Genomic DNA, 26,741 nt, shown 5'->3' on the forward strand with positions numbered 1-26,741 from the left:
GCATGTGTGTCTGTCTGTGTGTATGATTGTTTGTGTGTGCGTGCATATGTGTGTCTGTCTGTGTGTATGTGTATGTGTGTGTATGTCTGTGTATGTGTGTGTCTGTGTTGGTCTGTGTATGTGTCTGTTTATCTATGTATGTGTGTGTCTGTGTGTATGTGTCTCTGTGTGTGTATGTCTGTGTTCAGACAAACTGATATAGGAAGGGGGGCTTGATTTTCCTCCTCACTCTGCACATCCCTTCTAGGAGGCCTTTGCTTGACCCCACTGTACTACCCTTCTCCAGCCTAACCTTTCGCACTTCCTTATACCTTTAACTCTGAGTCCTTCCCTAGGAATTCTGAAGAACTCTCCCTATGGATATATAGACTTCCTTGTTCTTGAGTTAGGGCTCAAAAACATTTCAAGGCCACGAGTCCACTTAGAGCTGACTTATGTTCTGGGGAAGGGCAGAGGGAGTGCAGTTCAACAGAAATGACCTGGGTGTGGGGAGAGTCTTCTAACAACAAGTGCTGCTCCCAGTGACTCCCAGATAAGAGCTGACAGCCAACAGCAGGCGTGGAGCTCTGAGCAAACGTCTATTCTTGGACTACACATTTCTCTACCTTGTTCCTGCTTGGAGACATAGGGAACAAAGATGGTTCTCAACTTATCAAAGTTTGCTTTAAGGGAAAAAGGAAAAAGAATTGTAATGGCATGTGAAGACTTGCAAAGATTAAAAACAAACAATCTTAGTGTGTCAGGGCAGTGCACACTGAGTAGAAACCATATTTAGAGTTTTGAATTTTGCCCCTTACGAGCCCAGTGATATGCAGGATGTTTATCTTGTGATGCTGGCAAAGAGCAGGCACCGGAACCCCGCCAGCCAGACGATCACAGGATGGACATTGTTGCCCGCCCAACAGACTGGGTTGTTAAGATAGGATGTTCAGCACTTAGAGCATGGATATCAGGTGCATTTTAGAGTTGTAGTGTTGTCAGCTCATGAGACTGTTTTGGGACCTAGTCCCATTGTAAGTCAGGGTACCTCCGTTTGAGCTAGAGAGGATCATTCACTGTGGAAGGAACGTTACTTTGGAAGAGGTTGCTTAGTAATGGGCACTGTCTAGAGTATTGGGGCTTGCACCACTTAGGCTATGAATGTTTGTCCAAGGTCTAGCTGCCTGGTTGTGTCAGCTGGAACCAGCCCTGAGCCTGGGCACTGACAATCAGCTGTCAAAGGTATTGCACTTGCAGAGAGGAAAGAGTGGGGTGACCTCCCTAGCATTGCCCCACTCCTCCCTCACCCAGTAGTGGCTGTCTTCTCAGGTGTGGGTGTGAATATGGTCCTGGGGTCACGATCTCAGGCAGGGGGATCTGGACACTCATCATCAGTGAATAAGAGTGTACTGGATGGAGCAGGAGCACATAGAGTGCCTTCAGAATGAAAAGAAATTATTCTCATAAGCTGCCCAATTGCTCCAGGAATCTTCTAAAATTTAACCCAGTGGAGTTCTGACCTAGCCACAGAAGAAGCAAAATGTGACTGCCTTGCCAAATAAGGTACCAAGCCACATGGCTAACATCGACAAGAATAATGGGCTAATGTAAGAGTTAATAAGAAGTCTGAGCTAATGGGCCAATCAGTTTATAACTAATGTTAAACTCTGTGTGATTTCTTTGGGACTTAACGACTGTGGAAACCAGGCAGGGCAGAAACTTCTGACAACAGAATGGTGCCCAACATGTGGACAACTGCATCCATATAAAGCCTGAGAAAGCTTGAGAAGTAATTCTAGACATAAAATAATAGAGTCAAGCATAGCTTGTTGATAGCAGCCCTTTCTCAGTTGGGCTCTGCTTGCTAGAGACAAGTGCTCTCATTTAAAAGAGGCTTCCTGAGGGGCTGGAGAGATGGCTCAGTGGTTAAGAGCATTGCCTGCTCTTCCAAAGGTCCTGAGTTCAATTCCCAGCAACCACATGGTGACTCATAACCATGACATCTGGTGCCCTCTTCTGGCCTGCAGGCATACACACAGACAGTATACATAAAATAAATAAATATTTAAAAATAATAATAAAAAAGAGAGGCTTCCTGACTCAGCTTTAGCTGTAAAACTTTGCAGCTCTTTTAAGAGGTCCTGCCATGAAACACTTAAATGATGTTGATGAAAAGCTTACCGCATGTTTTTTGGTTTTCAGCCATAGCAGGAAAAAAGCTGTGCCATTTTAAAATGCTGGCTTTCTGGGCCGTCCTGCCAGCTCAAACTCTCTTTTAGGCAGGAGGTCTGGCTACAGATCATTTGAATGTGGTTTGTGAGCAGACTGCTGCAGCTTGCTTGGTGGCAGGGACCTTGAAATGCCATAGAGTGTGGCAATAAACATGGATCCTGCCTGTACCTCCACCATGAGGCTGGAATCTCAGAAAGCTAAGGAATGGGCTGGATCCAGCCATCAAGGCCATAGCTTTAATTCTATCCATATTGCTTAGCAAATTAAAGACTCATGTGGTCAGAAAAAGAGAGATATACAGTAAAGATAGATTCAAAGATGAAAAAAACTCTAAATGGTTTCCTGTGTTTAAAAATATATGTAGGCTTTGGAGAAAAAAGAAAAAAGAGAGTAGTTTGGTGTGGTGGCACACACCTTTAATTCCAACAATTGGGAGGCAGAGGTAGATGGACCTCTGCAAGTTCAAGGTGTGGTGGCACACATCTTTAATCCTAACACTTGGGAGACAGAGGCAGGTGGATATCTGTGAGTTCAAGGACAGCCTGATCTACAGAGGGAGTTCAAGGACAGCTAAAGATACACAGAGAACCAATTTCAAAAAGCCAAAAATTAAAAGTAAAAATAAAATAAATAGAGTTTAACATAAAGCCACATAAAGATGGAAAACACACAGAGAATCTGGATACTGTGTGTTATTATGCTCTCTTTGAATTGTTTGAATGCTGAGGAAAGAGCAACAGCTGCTAAAAGATATTTGTTTATAAATGCTGCTGAATTAATCCAAGATAGGTATTTTGAAAATATCTTGACTTCAAAATTGAAGTCAAAAGGTATGTTACTTTGGAGAAGAGGATTTGCTTTTGTTTCCATAGAAAATGAGGAGCTATGGATTTATTCTGAGTTAAGAAATATTAGGTTTGATCAAGGAAGACCACCTGAGAAATCTCCGGTAGGAACAGAGGGCCCAGATGTCTGAGTTCTGCATCCAGAACAAATTCAAAATACTGCCTGAGATGATCAAGCCTCACAGGATACTCCAGTCAGTACTTCATCATAATTCTAAATTTTTTTAGGTCTCTATAAGATTATCAGCACCCCCAATCAGCAGGAAGTAGCCTGGAAAACTACACCCTCATTCCCCAAAAATGGACTATGGATATTTTCTTTTGTTTAGAATGTTGGTTACAAGTTGTTATGGCTAATGGTCAGGAGAAAAGCTAAACAAAGGATATTAGATTCAGAATTCTTGTTTTTTTTTTTTATAAAAAAGGGGGGAAAGTGGTGTGGGACAATGGTCTATATTCTGTCAATTACATTTTAAATAAATGCTGTTTGGCCAGTAACCAGGCAGAAAGTATAGGTTGGACATCTAGACAGGAAGTAGAGGGGGTCAATGAGAACAGGAGAATTCTGGGAAGAGGATTCGCTTTCTGCAGTCCTGTCCCAGACACAGAAGAAGTAAGATGTGACTGCCTCGCCTAATAAGGTACTGAGTCACATGGCTAACATAGACAAGAATAATGGGCTAATAAAAGTTGTAAGAGTTAATAAGAAGTCTGAGCTAATAGACCAATCAGTTTATAACTAAAAAAAAAATTAACCCAGTGGTATCACTAATACCCTGCTGTGACTTTCTATGACATCTAGACAACCCTTGCTCATTGGGTGGCCTGTGCAGGGTCTTAGATCCCCTGGTACATGTGGCATCCTTGAGTTGACTCTCTCTAATCACCAGCAGTCACGTCGGACTTGTTTTTCTTCCCTCCACCTCACAAATGCGGGGTCATTGTGTTTTTCTCAGTCCAGAACCTTCTGTTCCTATTCCGTGTAGAGTTCAGGTTAAAACCAGATTCTGAGTGGGGTAGTCCTAACTAGACTGTAGAGGACCTGCCCAGGTATGCATCACTGCCTTTGGTTAGAGGCTTCATAATATGAGTCATCATTACATTACCTTAATTATATCTCTGTTTATCATATGTATGTCTCTACTTATGTGTCAGCTCTATATATGTGGGCCTGTCGTCTTGTTTATAGCTCTTGGTGGCACGTAAGACAGCACCGTGGGTATAGGAGGCTGCGGTCCGAATGGGCTGCTGTTTCTGCTGTGCACCTAACCTTACTGTATTTTCCCCTAAGACAGGGTTTCCTTGTGTAGCCCTGGCTGGCCTGGAACTCACTCTGTAGATCATTACCCTTGAACTCAGAGATCCATCTGCCTTTGCCTCTCAAGTGCTGGGATCAAAGGTATGTAGCATCACCACCTGGCCCTTGTTATATTCTTGAAGCCTAGGGGTATTGCAGTATTGCAGTGGGACGGGAGTTTTGTTCTAGACTAGCTCTTCTGAGGAGTAGGTAAGGGAGGCATTGTTCATGGCTCTCCTATGGCCACATGGGACTGCTCTGTAGGTGATCGCACTCGGGGTTCTGGCCAGCAGCCCTAGAGTCAAAGTCACCGGGCTGGTCAACAGGTGCAGCAGTCGGTTCCTTAGAAACCACTGATGGATGGTATTTGTCTTTCGAGCATCACTTCCTTGGACTCTAACAAGAATGTTAAGAACTATTGCTCAATCTCTACCCACAACGTTGACTGGTTTTCAGTTCTACTTACGGGGCCCTGTTTCCCTTATACCCGTCCATCGCTGTGCGCCTCAGACCTTTGTCAGGATGAGTGAAAAAGTGGTGCCCCAAGCATGCTGGAGGTGGAGCTTTTTCTTGGGTGCTGGGGCTCCGTCTCAGAGCCTTGCGTGTGCTAGACAAGGGCTCTGCCCAGGCTGGGGTTTTACATGCAGATGAGCATCTTCTCATATGTGCTTGTTTGTATTCTTCACAGTAACTGGTTAGTCACACCTTAGTTCTGCTTTAAATTTTTTTTTGTTTTATTTTTTTAAGGTAGGGTCTCATGTAGCTCAGGCTAGCCTCAAAATCACTATGGAGCCAAAAATCACCTTGAACGTCTGATCTTCTGCTTTTAATTCTCATGTGCTGAGAGCTGAGAGGACAGGCATGAAGCATCATGCCTGGTGCATACAGTGATGAGGACTGAGCGTGGGACCTTGCGCGTGCTGGGCAGACATTCTTCCTACTGAGCCGCATCTCCAGCCCTTTAAAAACATAACAGGCTGGTATTAATCATCCAGATCATCAAGTGAGTAAAAGTGAGCATTTCCCCATGTTATGTCATACTTTCTTTTCCCTTTAAGACAGAAAAAGGTGGAGGATTAAGGTTGTAGCTCAGTGGTAGAACACTTACTAGGATAGAGGAGGACATAGGTTCGATTCCTCTATACTGCCAGAAAAGAAAGAAATGCAAGGGTGAGGCAGAGACAGAAGGGGGTGGGGTGTCCAGGACTGGAAGTCTGTCCTTGGCTACGTGAGCTCCCATCCAAAAAGGTGGAGGAAATGGGGTGAGGGAGAGGATGAGAGTCCAACTCCTCATTAGGTATGATCCCCAGCATAGGAAGGAAGGAAGGCAGGAAGGGAAAGGGGACAGGACATGACAAGTATAAACCTAAAGATGTGCACTCACAGTTTATTCTGTTCTTCTCATACGTCCAGGATTTAATTTTTACTTAAAGCTGGGTATATGTCTCTTTTGCTCTTTTACCACATGCATATAATTTACACACACATGATAGAGCAGTATTGTTTTCTGATCCATACTTTATCTGTTTGTAACACATAAAGGTTAAATTTGAGCCGGGCGATGGTGTTGCTCGCCTTTAATCCCAGCACTTGGAAGACAGAGGCAGATGGACCTCTGAGTTCAAGGCAGCCTGGTCTACAGAGTGAGTTCCAAGGCAGACAGAGAAACCCTGTCTTGAAAACTATAAAAAAATTAAACTTGTAGTATTCTGTTTATCTAAATCGATCCATATGGTTTGATAACTTCAGTTAAAGGAGGGCTCAGTTGTGTGACTAGACCACAGTTTACTTAGCCGGTTCCCCCCGGTACTCGTTCTCTGTTCTGCTCTTATGGCAGTGTTGAATAAGTGCTCTCGATGGAAGTGTCTGTGTGAAAGGGAGGTTACTCTGGGGTGTACCCGGAAATGGAATTGCTAGATTTGAAGGTGTGCATGGCTCCAGGCGTCAGCATCACTCACACTGTGCAGTGCTCTGCTAAGCCTTCCTAGCAGTTTGCATCTCCACTACCAGCCAACGACATGTTTGTGTGACCAAAGATACTGGGGTTTTGTCTGCATGCGTGGTTGCCAACCACCAGCATGCTTTCAGGCGTAGTAGGTGTTCGTCCTTACTCCCCTGATCCCTCCCACCCTCTCTCTTTTTTAAAATACACGTTCTAACTCTGTAGCCCAGGCTGACTTTGAACTTGTGTCTTCTGTGTCAACCAAGTGTTTAGAATTATAGACTAGAATTACAAGCATGTTCTATCAAACCTGACTCCCTGATTTATCATGGCAAAATACATAATCATAACATCTTATTTTCCGTTTTACTCATTTAAAGATTTTGAAGTGTGTGTGTGTGTTCGTGTGGAGTTCAAATGACTCCTTGGGTCACCTTCAGGAACACTGGCTACCGTTTTTTCGTTTTCTTTCTTTCTTTATTATTTTTGAGATAGTCTGGAACTCACCCAGTTCATGCTTGGCTGGGTGTATACTAGCATGTCCACAAGTTAATTTGCATTGTTAGGTTTATCCAGATTGAGTCATGATTTTTACATGACTGTTTGTGATTTGAACTCAGGTTCTTCTGTTTCAGGGCAGGTACTTTGTGGGTTGAGCCACCCCCTAACTCCTTTCTTCATATAGTTCAAGGGCATTAAGGACATTCACAATTTTCCACCATCACCACCATCAAACTGAAGAACTCTTCATTTTGTGAAGTAGAGACTTGGAACCCCTGACAACTCATTTCCTGCTCCCCACCAACTGCTTCTCTACTTCCTGTTTCTATGCTTTTGACTACGGAGTGCCTCCTTTAGGTGGAATCATAGAGTGTTACCTTTCTGGATGCATTATTTCACTTAGCATATTGTCCTCAGTGTTCATCCACTGTGCAGCAATTGCCAGAATTTTCTTGTGTGGCTGCACAAGGCTACATGATACATGGGTGCGAAATGTTTCTGATCACTTCACTTTTCCATAGACGCTTGGATTGTCCCCACATTTTGGATCTTGTGACTGACCAATTCCGTTGTAAACATGGGTGTATGTGTATCTCTTGGTGGTCATGGTTTCACTTTCTTTGGGTACATACTCAGAAGTGGAATTGTTGGATCCGATTTTGCCCTTTGTTTTTCTTTGTTGTTGTTTTTTTTCCAATTTGCGTGATTAGTGATACTTGTCGATCACATGCCTTGTACATGACTCATTTGGCGTCAGGATCTTGAGCACTGTGCACCACCTGAGGCAGCCAGTGGCTTTGGAAAGGTCTCTTCTTGACAGACAGTTGCCTAGAGAGATACTTTGCTCAGGAGCCCTGAGTGCTGCCTGGAGACAGTGTTCACAACTTCCTCTGGCTACCTCCTGCCTGCTCCACCCCACCAATGTTCCCCGGAATCTAGGCCAATAGGTAGCTGTGCTCAGAGCAGGGTGGAGTCTCGGTGATGGTATCCCTACCATCTCCCCCAGGCGACTGTAATCTTGTGCTGTAGATTCAGGAAAGAGCCAGCCACTGAGGACAGGTGAGCACAGTGTGGGATTGAGGAGGAGCTGTGACTGAGCTCCTTCCCTTTGCTGGAGTGGGGCAGACCTGGAGTGGAGAGGGGCTGGTATATGTGTGCTGAGCGCTTGCTCCGTATGGGGCCAGCCCTGAAACTGTGGGCTTTAAGTGGTGTGATGTGTCTTTAGTTTGTGACACCTCTGGGAACTTGGTACTCTCATTTTGTTGTTTTTGTTTTTTATGTAAGATGTTTTTGTTTGTTTGTGTTTTGTTTTGTTTTGTGACAAAGTCACACTACATAGCCCTGACTTTCCTGAAACTTGCTATGTAGGCCAGGCTGGCCTTGAACTCTTAGAGATCTGACCGCCCCCCCCCCCAAGTACTGGGATTAAAAGTGTACTACCTGACCAATGGCTTTTTTGTGGGGAGAGGGACAGGCTCTTACTGTGTATCCCCAACTTGTCATTGCCCCCTGAATGCCAGAATTAAAGGTATACCCTTGAACCTGGTACCCCCGGTTTTCAGAGGAGGAATCTGGACCTGAGCTTTCAGTTGGAGGCTGCAGAGGCTGAGGTGAACTTCGGGGTTCTCCGAGTTCGTACGTAGCCCTTTCATCTGCAGCCAGCGCTTTGAGCTTCCCGTCAACTGGTCCTGGTATCCTGTGCCAAACTGGCTGTCCTGAGGAACGTGTGAGGAGGAAGGAGAATAGGGTGCCACTGGGCTCTGATCCTTTCCGGGGCCGCCCGGAGTTTGCTGTTTTGGGCAGCTGGTATGTTTCAGCACTCTGGAACTAGAGGGGGTGGAGTTGAGTGGAAGATGGCACCTGCCTTATCTGCAGAAACCGCAGGTGCCTGGTGGGAAAGGTGTCCTTCTGAAAGTAGCCGTTTGGCAGATAGATAGTAGTCTTCCCACTGGCCCTGTGAGTTGCCTGTGTGAGACTCTAGCAAGCTCAGTGCCTTGGGTGGCACAAAAGAGGGTCTGGAATTTTCTAACTTGATGAAGCTTTCTGCTCATAGTGTTTTGTTTTGTTTTTGTTCATTTGCGTGAGTGAACAAATGATAATATTTAGGCGTTTGTTTATTTTAAAATGTGCCGATTACTTACCGTATACCTGATATTTGGTGTTTGGGAGACTGGTCTAGTGAACATTAGAGATAGCCTGGTATAGCTGCCCCTATGAAACTGAAACAAGCCAATGTGATCATGTCGGATGTGGGAGTGAGGAGGCCCCTGGCAGCTGGGTAGCTAGGAGGATGCTGTGGCAGGAAAGAGAGAGTGGGGAGGGGAGTCTGGTCTTGGGACCTAGCCACTGGTTCCAGAGCCCACAGGTGCAGCACTGTTGGCCCGGTCCTAACACAAACCCAAGCATGAAGCTGCCGGCTTTGACTCCTGCCTATGCGTCTGCCCTGCCTTCATTCTTCTGTGTGCAGGTTGGGTGGGAGGCATTCAGCCAGAGCTCTTCTCACTGGGGAAGGAGGATGTGTACACTGAGAGTAATTAGATGTGCATAGTGTGCGAGGACCTTGAACTCCTGTTTAGTTCTCCTGCCTGCGTTTTCTCTAAGTGCTAAGGTTACAGGTGTGTGCCACCATACTGGGCCTAGACTGGTAACACCAGCATGGACGAAGCTGAGGCAGAAGGGTCTAAAGTTCATAGACATCCTGAGTTGTGTATAAGACCCTGTCTCAAGAACAGCCCAGTATTTTCAGAACGGTTTTTACTGAGGGATGGAGAAATGACTCAGTGGTTAAGAGTACTCGCTGTTTTTCCCGAGGACTTAGGTTCGATTCCCAGAACCCTTGCGGCAGCTCACACTTGTCTCTAACTGCAGTTACAGAGGAATTTATACCCAGTTCTGGCCTCTGCAGGTGCCAAGCATCCACATGCTACACAGCCACACGTATAAAACAGTCAAGCACATAAAACTAAAATAATCAAAAAAGAGTTAAGGATGGGCATGGTACCACAGGCCTTTAATCCCAGAACTCAGAAGGCAGAGGTAGGGGGATCTCTGTGAGTTCAGCCCTGTGTAGTCTCCATCGCGAACTCCTCCAGGCCAGCCAAGGCCGCATAGTGAGAGCCTCTCTCCAAAAAAGACCTTAAAGATATTTGTACTTACCTTTCCCTCCTGTTTTCCATGCTTCAGTTTTGGGGTTACTTCTTAGAAGAGCAGATGGCATCCTGCTGTTATGTACTATTAATGGCCATCCCTGTGCCTCACTTGGGATCATGTTGACATGTTTGTGACCGTGGGGAGATTGTGGAGGAACCCAAGGCTTAGGGAAGCTAATTCATCTCCAAGTCACACGTCTTGCTGGTGGCAGAGGGAAAGATCAGTCCCAGTGGCTGCCCCCGAAACAGGCCCTCTCCAGAAAGCTCCATCTGACCCAGACATGGCCGACAGGCTGGGTTCTGGGAAAGTTTGCAAAAAGTTTCTGGTGGGGCAAGATGCCAAGTGAGAGAGAGATTGAATGGGGACAGAGAAGAGTCTATGAGACAAGGCAACAATGTCACCTTGAATTGGCCCAAGAGGAGAAGTCAGGCAGGGGGAGTGGTCTTCCTGACTCTAATATGTTTAAGACATTGGGAATCCCATGCACCTTGGCTGTACATCAGAATAATCAATGACAATGGCACCCCTTCCCAGATATTAATTATATTCTTAATTATTTATAAATATTATAGTTTCAGTGTGTAATTACTATAGTTAGGGGATAGTTTACTTTTTAAAAATTAGTGTGTTTGTGGAGTCAGCATATGTTTCTACTTAGAACCCCCATCAGTGTAGACTGGTCACATAAGTACTTTAAATATTTTTTTATTTTCATATGTGTTTGTATATGTGTGTGTGTGTGTGTGTGTGTGTGTGTGTTTGTGTATGTACGTGTATGTGTGTGTGTGCATGTGCATGCATTCATGGAAGTCAGAGGACAGCTTATTTTATTTGTCTATTTATTTTTTTAAAATATTTTTTATGGTTTATTTAATTTTATTTTATGTGCATTGGTGTGAAGGTGTCAAATCCCCTGGAACTGGATTTTCAGAACTGCCATGTGGGTGCTGGGAATTGAACTGGAAGAGCAGTCAGTGCTCTTAACTGCTGAGCCATCTCTCCAGCCCCAGGACAGCTTATTTTAAGAGTTGATTTTTTTTTCCTTCTAGTATATGGGTCCTGGGGATCAAGTTCATGTTATCAGGCTTGATGCCAAACACCTTTACCCATTGAGCCATCTTGTGAACTGACACAAATATTTTAAACTACCTGGGATGGTGGTATTGTTTGACCAGACCAGGGCTACTATAATCTACTGCTTTCCGATATGACACCTGGGGGCCAAAGGAAAGAGGGCCTGGCTGCGCTGGTACTGAACCAGCCCCAGATTCCAGTGTTGTTAGCCTCCTGGGTGGGCAGTATTGGAAGAGAGCTGTTCTCCGGAGGCCCTGGCTGGGAGGAACCTGGGATAGGTCACTATTAGCAACCGTTTCTCCTTTATTTATCCTGGCCCTGACCTGGCCTCCAGACTGGCCACTTAGTCATGTGGACTTCAGCTTTCTAACTCTGAGAATTCATGGATTTTGGCGTTTTAACACCAGAAGGATAATTTTCAGGAGGCTCCCTGTGATGCCTTGTGACAAGGCATCTGATGGATGGCCTGACACTGTTGCAGGCTGGGGTGTGATGGTGCAGATGGAGCCCAAAAGTGGGTACCAGGGAGAGCCTTGTGATTACATTGGGAAGGTTGTCTGCCTCCTCTTCATTTGTGCTTGAATGGCTTCCACAGGTCAGTTTCTCTGTCCTCTGCAGTCTCTCAGTGGTCTGGAAGAACAGTCTCACCTCAGGCTGCCTGTGGTCACACTAGACAGGGCTGGGGACTGACATCCAGCCAGGACATTGCTGGGGGCTGTGCTGGAAGTGACTGAGGGACTTGATCGATTACTGATATTTTTTATTTTTTTTCCATTCTTGTATCACCTACATTATGACAATGATTCCTGACGAATGCATCCATTTTTTGTTGTTTTTTTAAATATCTAATTTTTACATATTTATTTATTTCTATTTTATGTGCACATTTGTCCGTGTGAGGATGTCAGATCCCCTATAATTGGGATTATAGTCAGTTGTGATCTGCCATGTGGGTTCTGGGAATTGAACCTAGGTCCTCTGGGAGAACAGCCAGTGTTCTTAATCACCAGTCCATCTCTCCAGCCCCCATTTTTTTTATTTAATTTTTTATTATGTATACAAGATTCTGTCTGCATGTTTACCTGCATGCCAGAGTAGGCCATCATATCTCATTATAGATGGTTGTGAGCTGCCATGTGGTTGCTGGGAATTGAACTCAGTACCTCTGAAGAGCAGTCAGTCCTCTTAACCTCTGAGCCATTTCTCCAGTCCCCAGATCCATTTGTTAATCTAACAGATTTGTTTTGAGAGCTGTATGCCAGGCACAGTTCTAATTGTTGGTGGTGCAGCAGTAGGCAGAACAATTTAAAACAAATCTTTGCAGGCAGGCAAGCATGGACTCTGTGGGGATTGCTGCTGGGAAGTGTGGAAAAGTGAATGAAGAGTTAGATGCATAGATATTCAAGCCTGTGTCTAAGACAAAAGCCTTCCTGCCTGGCGTGCAGCAAGATCAGAGGCTGAAGGAAGGTGTGTGCCTAGCTTCCTTCGCCAAGGCATGGAGGCAGGACACACGAGAGAGTTAGGGAATGAAGAAGAGAGGAACATGTCGTGTGGATTCTGGGAGCTCAGTAGAGGTAGGTCAGTGGATCTCTGCTGGTGTGGGAGGAAGGTAAGGCCATCAAATGGGGAGCATCGTAAACCAGAACCAGGGTATTGACCCTTTACTGAGAAGAGTCTGTGAGGTTGCATTAATCACATTATATTCAGTTCGACTTGAATCTCCTTGGGTTACTGGCAACAATATAAGCTATGAGGAGTTACTGTGAGTTAGCTGACACAATGGAGGTTCACCTTGACATGCAGGGAAGTGGGAAAGGCCCTAATGGAGTTTAGCAGTTACAGTCCAGATACGCTGCTGAGTGTCCATGGTGCACAAGGTGCTGCAACAGCAAGTTGCCTGGCTCCTAAAGCCAACGCTGCAGAGTGACCCATACCTGCACAAGGTGCTGCAGCAGTTACCTGGCTCCTAAAGCCAACAGTGCCCGGGTTGAGAGAGCCAAATCCTGCCTTTGGTAACCACGAATTTCAGCTATCAGTAAGAGACATAGAACATCTTTCACAGACACATGGTGGCCTGCATCTATAATCCAGCACTCTGGGGCAGCCAGAAGGATCAGGAGTTCCAGGCCAGCCTAGGCCTCATAGTGAGTTTAAAGTCAGTCACAGCAGAATAGTGACGCTCATTTTATTTTCACTTTTAAATTTTTGTTTAATTTCTTAAAAATTAGTTCTTTGAGAATTTCATACAATGTGTTTTGATCATTTTCACCCCTCAGCTCTTCCTAGATCCACCCCTCATTCCCTATACCAAACTTTGTGTCTTTAAAACAAATCCAGCAGATCCAATTTATACTCTCCATATAGTCTTGGCTGTGTGACCTTCCACTGGAATGCAGTCAACTTACCAGGGGCTACCGAAAGAAAAAAAACTGACTCTTCCTCTCCTAGTAGCTGTCAGTGGCCAATAGCCCCACGGCTAGGAGCAGGACTCCATGCCCATCTCCCCGCTCCTTACCGAAATTTGGTCTGGGTTGATCACGCACAAGGCTTATTATGCATGCTGCTACAATCTCTCTGAGGTTATTGCACAACGTGCCTGATGTGTCCTGAAGATATCTTGTCTTTTACTTTCTTTATCTTATACCCTTTCTACCCACTCTTCTGCAATAATCCTGGCCCTTGGTAGGAGGGCATGTGATCCAGATGTCCCATTTGTGGTTGAGCATTCTGCAACCCTGTACCTTGACCAGTGTGAGTCCCTGTGTTAATCATTATCTAATGAAAGATTCTCTGATGAGGCCAGATTTACAATTAAAGGTCTTTGAATGTATCTCACTGATAAAATTCTTGCCTAGCATGTATGAGGCCTGGGTTATTACCACTTTTTTTTTTTTTTTTTTTTTGGTGAAGCATCTGCTCTATAATAGCTGTGATAATATGGTCCAGAGACACAAAGAAATCCCTGATCAGAAGTTATTATTTCATGGGCAATATATAAAAGCTTATAATTCTATAATATGAAATTACACTTTGGGATTTCTAAGTCTCCAATTTCAGAGGCCAAAATATATTGAGCAAGACATTCAGTCACGATCTCGCATAAACCAGTAACTAGAAGCCGTAAGAGTCTATGGCATGTTTAGAGCTTGAATCAGTGCGTAAACTGTAGTTTGTGGGAACAGAGCATGGGTTATTCAGAAATACCAGAAAGGATTCATAAAAACAGGGCCATTTGAGCTGGGTGCCCCAGGAATGGAATTGTCCAGCCACCCATGTTAGAGAGGGGTGAGGGTGCTGTCTCCGTATCTATACGCCCCTGTAATAGCATACCCTAGATGGAGTCATTTCTGATGGGCTGAACTTGTTTGGCTCGTGACTGCCTCATCCCATGGTAGAAGGTGGAAAAGCAAATATGTGGGGGTAGTGAGAACTCATTCTCTTCTGTTCTCACAGAAAGGCAGCCCTTCCCCCATAACTCTGTCCATGAGGGAGGGGCTCTCAGGTCCTACACACATCTTAAGGGTCCCACCTCTCAATTTGGATCTTAAAATTCCAAAGTCCGGAGTGTCTGAAATCAGATGTGAGTAGAGACCTATTCAAGGCAGATTTACCTCTTCAGAGATTGTATGTCTGATTTTGTTGATACTGTATTTTTCCTTCTCTTCATTTCTTCCTATACCATATTTTCTTCTTCTTTCTATTCGTGGTTTACTGGATAGCTTAAAAATAGTATTTCGGGGCTGGGTGTGATGGCTCATGATCTTAATCCCAGCACTCAGGAGAGAGGCAGGTGGGTTATTCTGAGTTTGAGGACAGCCAGGGCTATGTAGTGAGATCTATATCAAACACACACTAATAATATTTTGGGCAGAAAGTTAATTATAGGTTTTCTTTCCTGTTTTGAATTTGTCTATACATTTTCCTCTAGCTACTGCTGTAGCTGCACACTAAAATGCTTCCGTTGCATGACCCTGGGATATCTCCTCATTCTCATAAAACGTTCACTTTTGACCTTGAATTAGTCACCAGCTTGTGAAATTACACAAGCTACTTCCCAATTAGAATAGTAGAATAGACAAGAGGAGAAATTGGTAAAAAGAGAGTGATAACTAGTCATGTGTACCTAAAACCCTACAAGAAAAACAAACCTTCCAGAATACTTGTCCTTAATTCCATGCCCTGTTTCTAGACAGTGGTGAGAGGAGTTAGACCTTGGGACCCAAACCCACTGCCCCCATGATGTTGTTTAGGTGGCAGGTTGAAGTCTTGCCCTCAGCTCTCAGACTGATAATGTGTTCTGGTGGCCCTGCAGTTCTGGGGTCTCAGTGGAAGGCTTTGCCCACATGTGGGTTCCTTGGTTCCACTAGGCCTCCTTGGACTCTGCTGTGTTCTGACTCCATAGTTCCGCTGGGCCTTGCCTCCCTAAGAGTCTTCTTTGCTGGCTCCACCTATGTCCTGGCCTAGGCTGCCATGGCATCCTTTGAAATCCAGACAGAGCAAGTCATGTCCCATTGCTCTTAAATGCTATAACTACAGAGTTGGCACCCTGTGGGCACTGCCAGTGCTTGTCTCCTGCTGCCTTTGGAGGGATGGGTCAAGCTGCTCCAGAGTAGGGGCTGAGGCACAGGAGGTTGCCCAAGAATGTGGGGCGTCAAGGCTTATCATAGCTCTTGACAACCAGCCCAAGGTCTGGCCTCTCTTCTGTTTATTTTCTTCTCTTAAGCTTGGCATTCTGGGTGTGAAATGGGAGGAACCTCAGTAGAATTTTCCAAGGGGCCTTTGGGGTCATTATCCCATTGTCCTGTTGAATAGCCTCAGACCTCATTCTGTCTATACTAATCTTATTAGATTATTGCTTGGCCACACCTGCATTTTCCTCTCATGAAACATTTAATTCTCTATAGAGTACAGGCTGAGAATCCCTCAAATCCCTAAATTCTGTTTCCTTTTAATTATAGATTCCATTTTCAAATCCTGTCTTTGAACTCACTGGCTACAGTCAAGCCACACGGCATCCTGAGTGCTTTGTGGCCAACATGTTTCTTCCACCAAATATCCTCTTTCATCCTGCTGTTTCCCATGAAGTTTTAGACGATCCAGCCAAGTTGTCAGCCACTTTCTACCAGGATAGTCTTTACTCTAGTTCTGACAACGCTTGTGTGATGGGAAAGCCCAGATTTCTCCTCCAGTTAACAGGACTTTTCCTAGCCCACATGTATGGTTCTTCTAGCCTCCCCCTCTCCCCAGTTCCAAAGGTGATTCCACATTTTCAAGTATTTGTTACAGCAGGGGCCCTACTTATTAAGACTAGGTCATTCTTAGTCTGTTCTCTGCTGCTCTAACCAATTTCTGTAGCCAGGATTATGTATAATGAATATGAGTTCATTTGGATCATGGTTCTGGAGGGTGTGAAGTCCAAGATGAGGTCTTCTGGCTGTTTTGTCTGCAGACTGAAGGCAGAGAGTGGGAGTAGGGGAGAGGTAAGAGGCTGAATTTGTCTTCTCATACTGGCTCCATTTCCATCTTATGGAATCCATTCCTGTGGTAAAGCACTAACCACTCATGGGGGCAGAACTCTCTGCCCAAAGTACTGAGAACTGAATGGTAGGCAAGTTTTCTACTATTGAGCCCTGCCTACCTCTTAAAGGTTCCATCTCCCAAACCGGCACATTCAGGATCAAGTTTGCAATGCATGAACTTGAGGGCTCACACTTAAACCACATGAGGCACCCTAATGTAGAAGAACCTGGGCAGAGTCAGGGTGTGTGTTCTCTGTTCCTGTGTTTGGGTACAGCTACTCAGTGCTTCTTAGTTTCTTTTCTAGTTGACATGACAAAATACCTGGCACAAGCGACTTAAGGAAGGAAGGGTTTGTGTTGGGTCTCCGTTTGCTGGGGAAGGCATGGCAGCCAGGGAAAGCAGAGAGCTCTCTTTTCTCCTTCCTAGTCAGTCTTGGCCATGGCCCTCAAGCTGTGGTGCCTCTGGGCTGATTGGGCTCCCTGCCCCATTACCCTAATCTGGAAGATCACTCAGACATGCCCCGGGTGATTCTAGAACCTGTCAAGTTGACAGTGTTAATCATCACACATGCTTCGGATGTGCCTGCAACTTGTAGGTTCCTGGCAACACGGTGCCAACACTGTGGTCATAAGAGTGACTTTTGAGATGGTTTTGGGATGGAGTGTTCTAAGCCAGAGCAGGGTTTGCTGTGTATCATTTCTCAGGAAGTGGTGGAATGGGAAGTCAGGAAGTGAAATGTGGAAGTTTGGTCTTTGGAGCAAAGCCTGAGGCAAGGAGAACCTGGGTGGCAGGGGTGGGGGGGTGGGGGGTGAGAGGGTGGGGGGGGGATGAAGCAAACATAGATATTTGCTTTAAGGAAGCAATATTATTTTTTTGGTGTTTATTGGTCAGAGACAGAACTGGGACTAGAGGTGTGAAGGGCAAAGGGGTGGGGAGTTGGCTGGATCAGATCCTGGGAAGGTGGTGGTGTTTGGAGAGAGAAGTGAGGGGTGAGTCTAAAGGTGTTAAAAGGGCAGGTAGCTCTGGGTTTTTTGTTTGTTTTGTTTTGCTTACAGAACTGAGAGTCTTCAGGAATATGGCTCCATGGTAGAGCACTTACCTAGCTTGCCAAAAGCCTTGGGATCAATCTAAGCAACAACAACAAAACAAACAAACCAAAACAAAGCAAAAGAAAAACAAGCAAACAACAAACAAACAAACAAAACAAAACAAAAAACCAACAAAATCAAAACCAAACACTCTGAAGGGGACAGAAATTCAAGAGTTTAAGAGCGTAGAACCATTCAGCAAGCTTTGGACTTCTGCCTGCCCCCTACTACTACTACATACATGCTTGCGCGTGCATACACACACACACACACACACACACACACACACACAACTATTACTACTACTACTACACCACACTCCCAGAGTCTCCCTCTAAGAAGTGTCATTAAGCTGACCCTTGGGTGGGCTCAGCCCTTGTGGGAGGATATTGATCGAATAGGACTCCTGTTTGATAGCAGGTACTGGCTGATTACTAGCTTCTGCAGGGCGCTGTTTCTTCCTGTGCCCCTTGTTTGCCCCTTTTGAGAGTTCCCTGGCTGTTCTTATCAGCTCACTTTCAGCTGGGGACACCTTGGTTCATGGCAGAATACCAACGATGCAGACAGCTTTTCTGACGTGGGCTAGCTTTGTCTAGCACGTTGGATGAGTGATTCTCCTTGGCAGCTGGGTCAAAGGAGATGCTGCTGAGCCTTGGAGCTGGATAGATCAATTGCAGGCTTCCCCGCCAACAGATTGTCCTTGAAGCAACCAGTTTGAGAAGCCCTGTGCCCGTGGAGTATCCAGAGACACAAATAATCCTCTGGTCTTGGCCCAGCAAGAAAAGGAAGTAGGATGTGTACATCCTTGGTTGGGCACCTTGGAACAAACCCTAGGACTAGCCAGCCTACTTAGAACTGTTCTGGTTCTGATTTGGAAGAAAGATATCCCAGTATAGACCTGCATTGGGAAAGAGGCCAAAGAAGGAGTAGCCGTCTTGTTATTTGGGTTCACTCTAAGCTACTTACCAATGACTGCCAGGGTCTCTTCCCTAAAGGTCAATGTCAGAGTCTGACTGAGTAGTTGTCTGTTGTTTACTCTGGAACGTGTTCTATGCAGAATTTTCCATTTTGTCGACATGCTAGAGTCACAGAGGAGGTGGCTTTGTTGTTTGCTTTCCTTTTTACTAAGGATCCTTGGCCTCTAACTAATGTGATAAAAATCATGGAGGGCCAGACCTCACCATCTGGGTATTTTAAACCCCTCAGGTGACTACATTGTGTAGCCAGTTTTAGCTGGAAAAGTTCCCCTTTTGAAAAGATCTGGAGGAAGGAAGGTAGGAGAGGAGACAGTTAAGGAAGAATCCTGATATGGAATTTTTCAACTCCAAGTGTGGTCCTAGCAGGGCCCAAGGGAGCTGGTAAGATCATACCTCAGACCTCACCCATACCCCCCTGGAATCAGAATGTGCTCATCAAAGGTTAAGTAGTCATCTTTGGAGGCTGTCTCTCTAATCTGGTGATTTTCCACCGTGACTGCACATTAGAATGACCTGCCATGTGTAAGCAACATTCCAGGGCTGGGCTAGACCAGCGAACCGGAATTTCTTCATATGGGACTCAGACAAATATTCATTAAGAGTTTTAAGTGGTTTTATTTTTATGTTTATTTAGTTGTTTTTTAGGGAGAGATGGGGGAAGGAGAGAAGGGAGAAAGGAAGGAGGAAGAGAGAGAGAGAGAGAACTCATGTATGGGACGACAGAGGACAGCTTGAAGCAATTGGTTTTCTCCTCCTGCCATGCACATTGAACACAGGTCACCAGGCTTGGCCGCAAATACTTTTACCTGCTGGTCTGTCTTGTCCCTCCAGCAGCAGGCCACTCTCCTGTTCAGCTGTCATCCAGAACCTCTTCCCTGAGCATTTCTTCTCAAACTTAAATGTAGGATCATGCTTCTGACTTTGTAGGTCTGCAGGAGACCTAAGACTCTGCTTTGCTAATATGGGTCCCTGTGTGCCCGCGTTGCTGAGCTGAGAAATGCATTTTGAGCACCAGGAATTTAGCTATTGATTTACTTCCTATGTTGACAGCTGAAGAAAATGAGTGCCCGAGAAGGATGTATGATGTTCCATGGTCACCTAACATGCCATTCATTTAATGCTTTTAGCTTTTAGCTTTTGGTGGGGGAGCAAAATTGAGGTTTAATAAAGATACTTGCATATAACTTTTATCATGAAGGCTTAGAGAGAGGTGCTCACAAAGAAAGACATACCCCAGAACATTGGTGTGAGTTTCTCAAAGAAGACTCATCCATTTAATGCTTTTAATTAAAGTAGCTAATTTTTGAGACAGGGTCTCACTATGTAGCCCATGGGAGGCAGCCATGAAGGTAAAGAAGCCCATGTGCTGAGGAACAGCTTGGGAATGAGGTTGTTGGGGGCAGCGAGGGAAGGAGGTTTTTGGGGGCAGCGAGGGAAGGAGGTTGTGGGGGGGCAGCGAGGGAAGGTGTGTTCATTTTTAGGAGAATTGTTAAGAATTAAGGGCGACTTTAACTGGAAATTTAGGACTACAAATCTCACTTTTGGCCGAGTGAGTGTGGTGGCACCTGCCTGTAGGCTCAGTATGCAGAAAGAGGAGGAACTCAAATTTGACGCTAGCTTGAGCTATACAGTGAGTTGTAGTCTTGCCTAGGCTATAGATTCTCTCTCTCTCTCTCGTGCTCTCTCTCTCTCTCTCTCTCTCTCTCTCTCACACACACACACACACACACACACACACACACAGAGAGAGAGAGAGAGAGAGAGAGAGAGAGAGAGAGAGAAGGAAAGAAGGGGCGAGAGAAAACAAAATAAAACAAAAATTATTCATTTTCTTTCTCTTTTGGGGGCAGCATCTTCAATCCCCTCCAGGGTTTTGCAGATGGCTACTAGTAACCTTACAGAGGAATGAGGAAATATCTTGTGTGGTTGGGACTTACTCAACTCTTTGGGGTTTTTGCATTGTTTTGGTTTTTGGTGGTTTTGTTTGTTTGTTTTGTTTCTTGGGGTATTTTTGTTTGTTTGGTCATGGTTCTTGATCTCATAGTGGGATCTGGGGAATGTCTCCACTTGGGGTCACAGCCTTGACACCAGACTAGGCCTGCATTGAGAATCCTACATTTATAGTTTATAATAGACAACACTTCCTCCAGACATTGATCCTGCCTCCAATAAATAATCCAAGATGTTTTACTTGGCCTCAGCAGAGCACAGACTAGTACTTTCGTTCACAGTCAGTCACGAGTCACTTGCTCTGTAGGTGAAAATGCATGTCCGTGTCCTAGGATCCATCCAAACTGGAATGCATGTGTTCGGTGCCTGGCTCCGAGTTTCCTGTTCCTGACCATTTGAGAAACAAGACAGGATGGAAGGGACATAAGCTGGAAGAAGCTGGCATTTGGCATCTATACATCTCCCTATGGCTGTTAAGCCACATAGATCTCTTAGCAGTATGGTCCTAGAGGAGATGGTGTAGGGGAAAAGGGCCAGCCAGAGAAACCCACCCTGACTCTGAAACCAGAGCCAGTGAAAGAAACCCACCCTGGCTCTGAGACCTGAGCCAGTGAGAGAAACACACCCTGGCTCTGAGACCTGAGCCAGTGAGAGAAATGCTTTAGCTTCAAACCCAGAACCAAAGAAATACAGCCTGACCTTGAAACCAGTGCCAAAGAAACACACTTTGGCCTGAGAATCAGAACCAGTGAAAGAAATCTGCCCTGGCCTCAAAACTAGAGCTAAAAAGCTAAAAAGACCTAGTGAAAGAAACACACTTTAACCCTTAAACCAGAGCTAAATCTGCCCCTGAGCAACTAAGCAGAAGACTAACCAATCCCTGAGCAGAGAGATCTAGCCAATCTAAGCTCAAGGGACTGAAATCCGACCAATCCCTATCCTGAAAATCTTCTCCCTGGAAAAACTCCGCCCCTAAGAAAACCTATATAAGTCCTGTGCCTGCCGGGTTCGAGGATGCCCTTCTTCCACCCTGGTAGAAGCAGCTGCTCTCCTGGATCAATAAATCTCTTGAATGAGGTGTGGGTGAAGACCTTCTTTTGCCAGAGCAGAGAGGAGCAGGGTTGTACCACTTTTGCTGTGTTAGCCTTCCCCTAGCAGTGCTGAGTTGTTACAACTTCGCTGGGGAAGCCAGAGACAGCAGAACAGGCTGTAACACTTTGGCTGGGGAAACCTTCTCCTCCCGGAGCCGAGTTGTTGCACTCTGGAGCGCAGGAGCAGGGCTGTAACAGTTTCGCTGGGGAACTCCTCTCTTGCTGGAGCAAAGCAGGAAGCATTGGGAAACCTTTCCCTAGAATAGGGCTGTAAGCTACCACGCTTTCTGTGACCTGTGCTATTCCCTGGCTTCTGACTACCAGAGAATTCTTTCACCCAAGCTGTAACACTCAGTATTCCTTGGCTCCCCACTGCCAGGATCCTTTTCCATCCAACCTAAATGCTTACAGTTGGTCCATAGAACAATTTACTGCTTCCTGACCTCCTGTATTACTTTGCTGCCTTTTGCCCCTTCTGACAACAGAAGTAACCCAAGTAACTCCATGTCAAGCCATACCCATGGGTCTCCCTCACCCTTCCCCTCCTGCACCAGACTTCCTTACTGAGTTTACCATGCGTCTTAGGAGGTGAAGTCTGGGTACGCCCAGAGCCTGGAAGGGCTAGGAAGAGGGTCTCTTGAGGACTGTCATACCCCCGTTCTTATTCTCAGTATCTGTCCCAGTGAGTCTGGCTGCTTGAAGTCTGCAGAGCTTGCTAATGGGGCCAGAGGCAGCAGTGGCCCCAGACGAAATGAGCTTCAGCTGGATCAAGTACCAATCAAAATCTGACATAGTTAACTTTTGTGTCAGAAATGGTGGATGCACCTTCTTATCCCCCAAACTGATTCTTTCTGGAGAATCACACTGGAGACGGGTGTCAGTAAATCTGGCATGGGAACTGAAAGAGGGCTGGGACCTCAGTTCCCCTTCCTGTAGCAGGCTCCACCTATATCCCTCACATTGTGCTTTGCGAGCTGTGGAGGAAGGTCACCTGGGGCTGACTGCCCAAGGGGAGTGGCTTTGTCCTCCTGCCGGAGGAAAGGGTCAGTCAAGGGGTGTGATCTGCTCTAGTGTCTAGGTGCGGGCATGCAGGTGGAGCCTGAACTAATGCCTAGAACACTTGTCTCCTAGGTGGCCCGAGGCAGCCGGGATGACACTTCTCCTCAGGAACCCTGCTATCTGCTGAGAAACATGACCAGCAAGTCCCGTGAGTGTTGTCCAGGGGCGCCCCCACACTGGAGGGTCCAGCAGTCATCCTTAGCAACATCTTGTGAAACCCTCAGAGCGGGTAGATTGTCACACTGGGATCCAGGGACCGTCTCTTCATCCTGATAGCAGAAATGCTTAGATCCCAGTCCTTGTCTAGGGTCTGCTGTGCTAGGAGTGGAGGGACCCAGGATGGGTAAAGAAGGAGGCAGCTTGGGACTGTCCCTTCCTGGCTCTGCCTCCAGCTCCTCTGTGCATGTACCTTGCAGGCTGGAAGTTTCTGGCCATGCTGGCTCTGGTCCTTGTCGTCGTCATGGTGTGGTACTCCATCTCCCGAGAAGATAAGTACTTTGAACTGTGAGTACATTTTCTGTGTCCATCCGTTGTTTCTTTCCAGAGATGGGCTGTCACAGAGGCAGGGGGCCTAACAAGACAGGAGACTTTTGAGACCCTTGGCTTGACCTCTCCTCTTTAGCTGCTGTCTCAGAGTCCTTCTGTGAGGCTGGTGGGATGGATGGGTGGAGGTGGGATTCTGGTGGTTTCTGCCATCTCCCATAGACAAAATGTTAGGGCAGAAAGATCTGCACCCTCTGTGGTTTGGGTTCAGAGTGGAACTTGGGCTGAGGAGATGCTAACTCTGTATGTCCTCCTCTAGTACCATAGGACCTCTGTGCCATCAGCGGGGAGGTGGACCCTGCCTGGGATGCTGGCCTCAGGACCTTAGTTGAAGGGTCCTCCTGACTCATCTTTCTCTCTCCAGTTTTTATTTTCCCATCTCAGAGAAGAAAGAGCCGTGCTTCCAGGGTGAGGCAGAGAGGCAGGCCTCTAAGATTTTTGGCAAGTAAGCACCTGGTGGCGGGACAGGGCATGGGAAGTGCAGGATTGGGGATGTTTTGGCTCATTGCTAACTGGCTGGAGGGTGGATGAAGCTGAAAGAAGGAAAAGACCATATAATAATTACATGTAATAGTTAACCTTGTTCAATCAAATTAACCTCTTTATCACCCTTACCCTATATAGCCGTTCTAGGGAACAGCCCATCTTCCTGCAGCTGAAGGATTATTTCTGGGTAAAGACACCATCTGCCTATGAATTGCCCTTCGGTACCAAAGGGAGTGGTAAGTTATTGGTCAGTTCAGTGGATAGTAGCTCATTGCCTTTGAGTTTCTGTGGGACCAAAGGAAGTGGCAAACTAATGGGTTGCCCTGCTCATGCCCGATTCATGTGAACATCACTGTTGGACATTCCTAGCCACTGGCTCCATGCCTAGGCTCTTTTGCTGAGACCCGGGTACCTGTGTCAAGGAGAGAAAATCTGGGAAGTGGAGTGGAAGCAGCCTTTAGAATGCTGATGGCCATAGTCTCCGTTTCTTCTGTTCATTCTTTTTGTAGAAGACCTTCTTCTCCGGGTGTTGGCCATTACTAGCTATGCCATACCTGACAGCATACAGAGGTAAGGAAATATTCTCTCTGTAGTCTGGGCATCTTCATCTTTCCCTGCTCCGGTGTGAAATCATCTCAGTTAGTGCCTTGCCAACCAGCCTTTGGTTACTGATTCACGGTGGCTAATTTGACCCTCCCTAACCTGCCTGTCTCCAGGAGCTATAGGTACTCTAAAATCACAGCAACCTAGCCTGAGCATTTAGATGCCAGAGTAGGCAGAAGCTGCTGAAGGTATTGCCATGGCAACAAACAGACCTGGGCAACAGGCAAGGGAGCTGTGTCCTAGGGTTTCTCCTCCCCTCCCTTCTCTCTAGCCTTCCTTTTCATTTTTTCCCTTTACGTAGCACAGGATGGATTTGAATTCTGCACTTTCCTTCTGGCCCCCTTGCCCAGCTCTCATGCTGGGGTTTCTTGCTGTACTCCTGTGTGCCTTCCCTCCGCTCATTAGCTCTTTGCCATGCTTGGCTTGTTTGTATTTCACTTTGAGGCCCAGGACTTCAAGGTCAGTAGGACCATTAGCAGGGCCATTTAGCACGCCTGATTCATGCAAATCAGGGGCTGAGGACTGACCCGAGGTGACCCCCAGGCAGATCCAGAGCCGTGGGAGTTCTGCAGAGCAGGGGCCACTTCTGGGTTTGACGCCCCCTCTTCCCACTGCAGCCTGGAGTGTCGTCGCTGTGTTGTGGTGGGAAATGGGCACCGATTGCGGAACAGCTCACTGGGAAGTGTCATCAACAAGTACGATGTGGTAATCAGGTGTGTGACCATCCCTCCTCTTTTTTGGGTTCTGAATGTCCCAAACAGGGGGCTCCCAAAAGGCCTCACATCTCTAGTAATGGATCTTCTTTCCCTGACCCAGATTGAACAATGCTCCTGTGACTGGTTACGAGGGAGACGTGGGCTCCAAGACTACCATACGTCTCTTCTACCCTGAGTCGGCCCACTTCGACCCCAAAATAGAAAACAACCCAGACACGCTCTTGGTCCTGGTAGCTTTCAAGGCAATGGACTTCCACTGGATTGAGACCATCTTGAGTGATAAGAAGCGGGTAAATTGGGACAGATAGGGAAACAGATATGGTTTTGGGAACATTATCCTAGTCAGGGCATCATATCCCACAGAGTGTTGTGTGATGATCCTCAAATGTTGGTGAAAGGACAGGGTGAATCAGGCTCTTGACAGCCGGAGCCTTGGGCAAGGGAATTGTTGTGTAGGGCTGCTGATAAGCTGCCCTGCATTATACCTCAAGAGCCTGTAGGAGTTGGGGCGGCAGCCAGAGGCCCTCTGGGCTTGAAGGTTTGCCTGGAATAGGAGCATGGTCAGAATGTGTGAGAAGCCCTGGAACAGGGGAGCTGTTTCACAGTTACCTTGGAGCAGTCAACATTTTTGTGCCTTTCCTGATGGTCCCCACAAAGAGCCCACACCCTCACTTGGCCGTCTGGTTGAAAACTGAACTGTCTGATCTGACATTTTTGCCCAGTATGTAGAGAGCCTAAGGCGCAGGCCCCTTCTTGTTTGCATATCTCTGAAACAGACAGGTAGTGATCAGACCTCACACTCTCCACATGGTATTACCCTTCCTTCCTGGTCTCTCATCTCTGGCACAAGTCTTACCTCAGTTCTGAGGAACCTGCATGCCTGGGATATCAACCTTGACTCAGGCCCCGTCCTCTGCCTGAAGAGCACCAGCTGGGTTAGAGTTGAGAAACAGATCTTTACCTAATTTCATCTCTCTATCTGACCCTGTGCCCATAGGTACGAAAAGGTTTCTGGAAACAGCCGCCCCTCATCTGGGATGTCAACCCCAAACAGATTCGGATTCTCAACCCCTTCTTTATGGAGATTGCGGCAGACAAGCTCCTGAGTCTGCCTATACAGCAACAGGCACGGAAGGTCAAGCAGGTGAGAGAAGATGGTGACAGTGAGACCAAGCTGGGAGGAGACTGGGAACACGGGTGGGAAGTGAGGAGGAGCTCGGGAGGGAAGAGCGATCATGGATGCAGCTTGCGTGTGACCTTTGCAGATAGGTTTCATAGCGTGATGCCCTGAAGAACAATGTGTGCTTTGGAGAATTGGGGCACCCTGAAGGTAGAAGTAGAGAAAGGTCTGGATTGGACCTGGGAGCTGGACTTTAAGATGCCTGTGGCGGGTTCTGGTCAGGTTCTGTACGCTGGGAGCTGCTGGCATACGAGCTCACTGGCCCTATCTTTGAGAACAGCTTGAGTCCATGTAGTTACTGTTAACTCTTAGCCTGCAATCTTATCTTGGAACACACTGTCCTGGTGGACCGAGTGGAGACTAAGCTTCACCAGTCTGTCTTAGTGTCATGGGGGTGGTGAACCAATTTTGGGAGTTGTCACAGCTTTGATTTCAGCACTGTTTCCTGGTAGTCCACAGCTGGCAGGGTTTACCCCGTATTGTAGCTTTACAAACAGGATTTCCACGT

At 46.4% G+C, this 26,741-nt stretch overlaps 1 protein-coding gene across 6 annotated transcripts in view; it reads left to right on the top strand.

Annotated features, from left to right (window-relative positions):
• Window positions 1-26,741, top strand: part of St3gal4 (ST3 beta-galactoside alpha-2,3-sialyltransferase 4) — a 41,214-nt gene that overhangs the window by 10,907 nt on the left and 3,566 nt on the right. For 3 of the 6 annotated variants that reach the window (XM_048458703.3, XM_085689762.2, XM_048458704.3), the window contains exons 2-9: window positions 22,778-22,853; window positions 23,122-23,209; window positions 23,613-23,693; window positions 23,873-23,970; window positions 24,244-24,304; window positions 24,955-25,050; window positions 25,154-25,343; window positions 26,051-26,197. In XM_048458703.3, coding sequence (XP_048314660.2) covers window positions 22,838-22,853; window positions 23,122-23,209; window positions 23,613-23,693; window positions 23,873-23,970; window positions 24,244-24,304; window positions 24,955-25,050; window positions 25,154-25,343; window positions 26,051-26,197 — 777 coding nt within the window. In that variant the 5' untranslated portion in view covers window positions 22,778-22,837. Of the gene's footprint in view, window positions 1-4,261; window positions 4,456-5,331; window positions 5,357-7,709; window positions 7,856-22,777; window positions 22,854-23,121; window positions 23,210-23,612; window positions 23,694-23,872; window positions 23,971-24,243; window positions 24,305-24,954; window positions 25,051-25,153; window positions 25,344-26,050; window positions 26,198-26,741 lie in introns of those variants that run through there. The other 3 variants (XM_048458708.3, XM_048458705.2, XM_048458702.3) reach the window with 3 other exon arrangements.

This window comes from Myodes glareolus, chromosome 4 (assembly GCF_982192425.1).
Source record: "Myodes glareolus chromosome 4, mMyoGla1.1, whole genome shotgun sequence".
NCBI lineage: Eukaryota > Metazoa > Chordata > Mammalia > Rodentia > Cricetidae > Myodes > Myodes glareolus.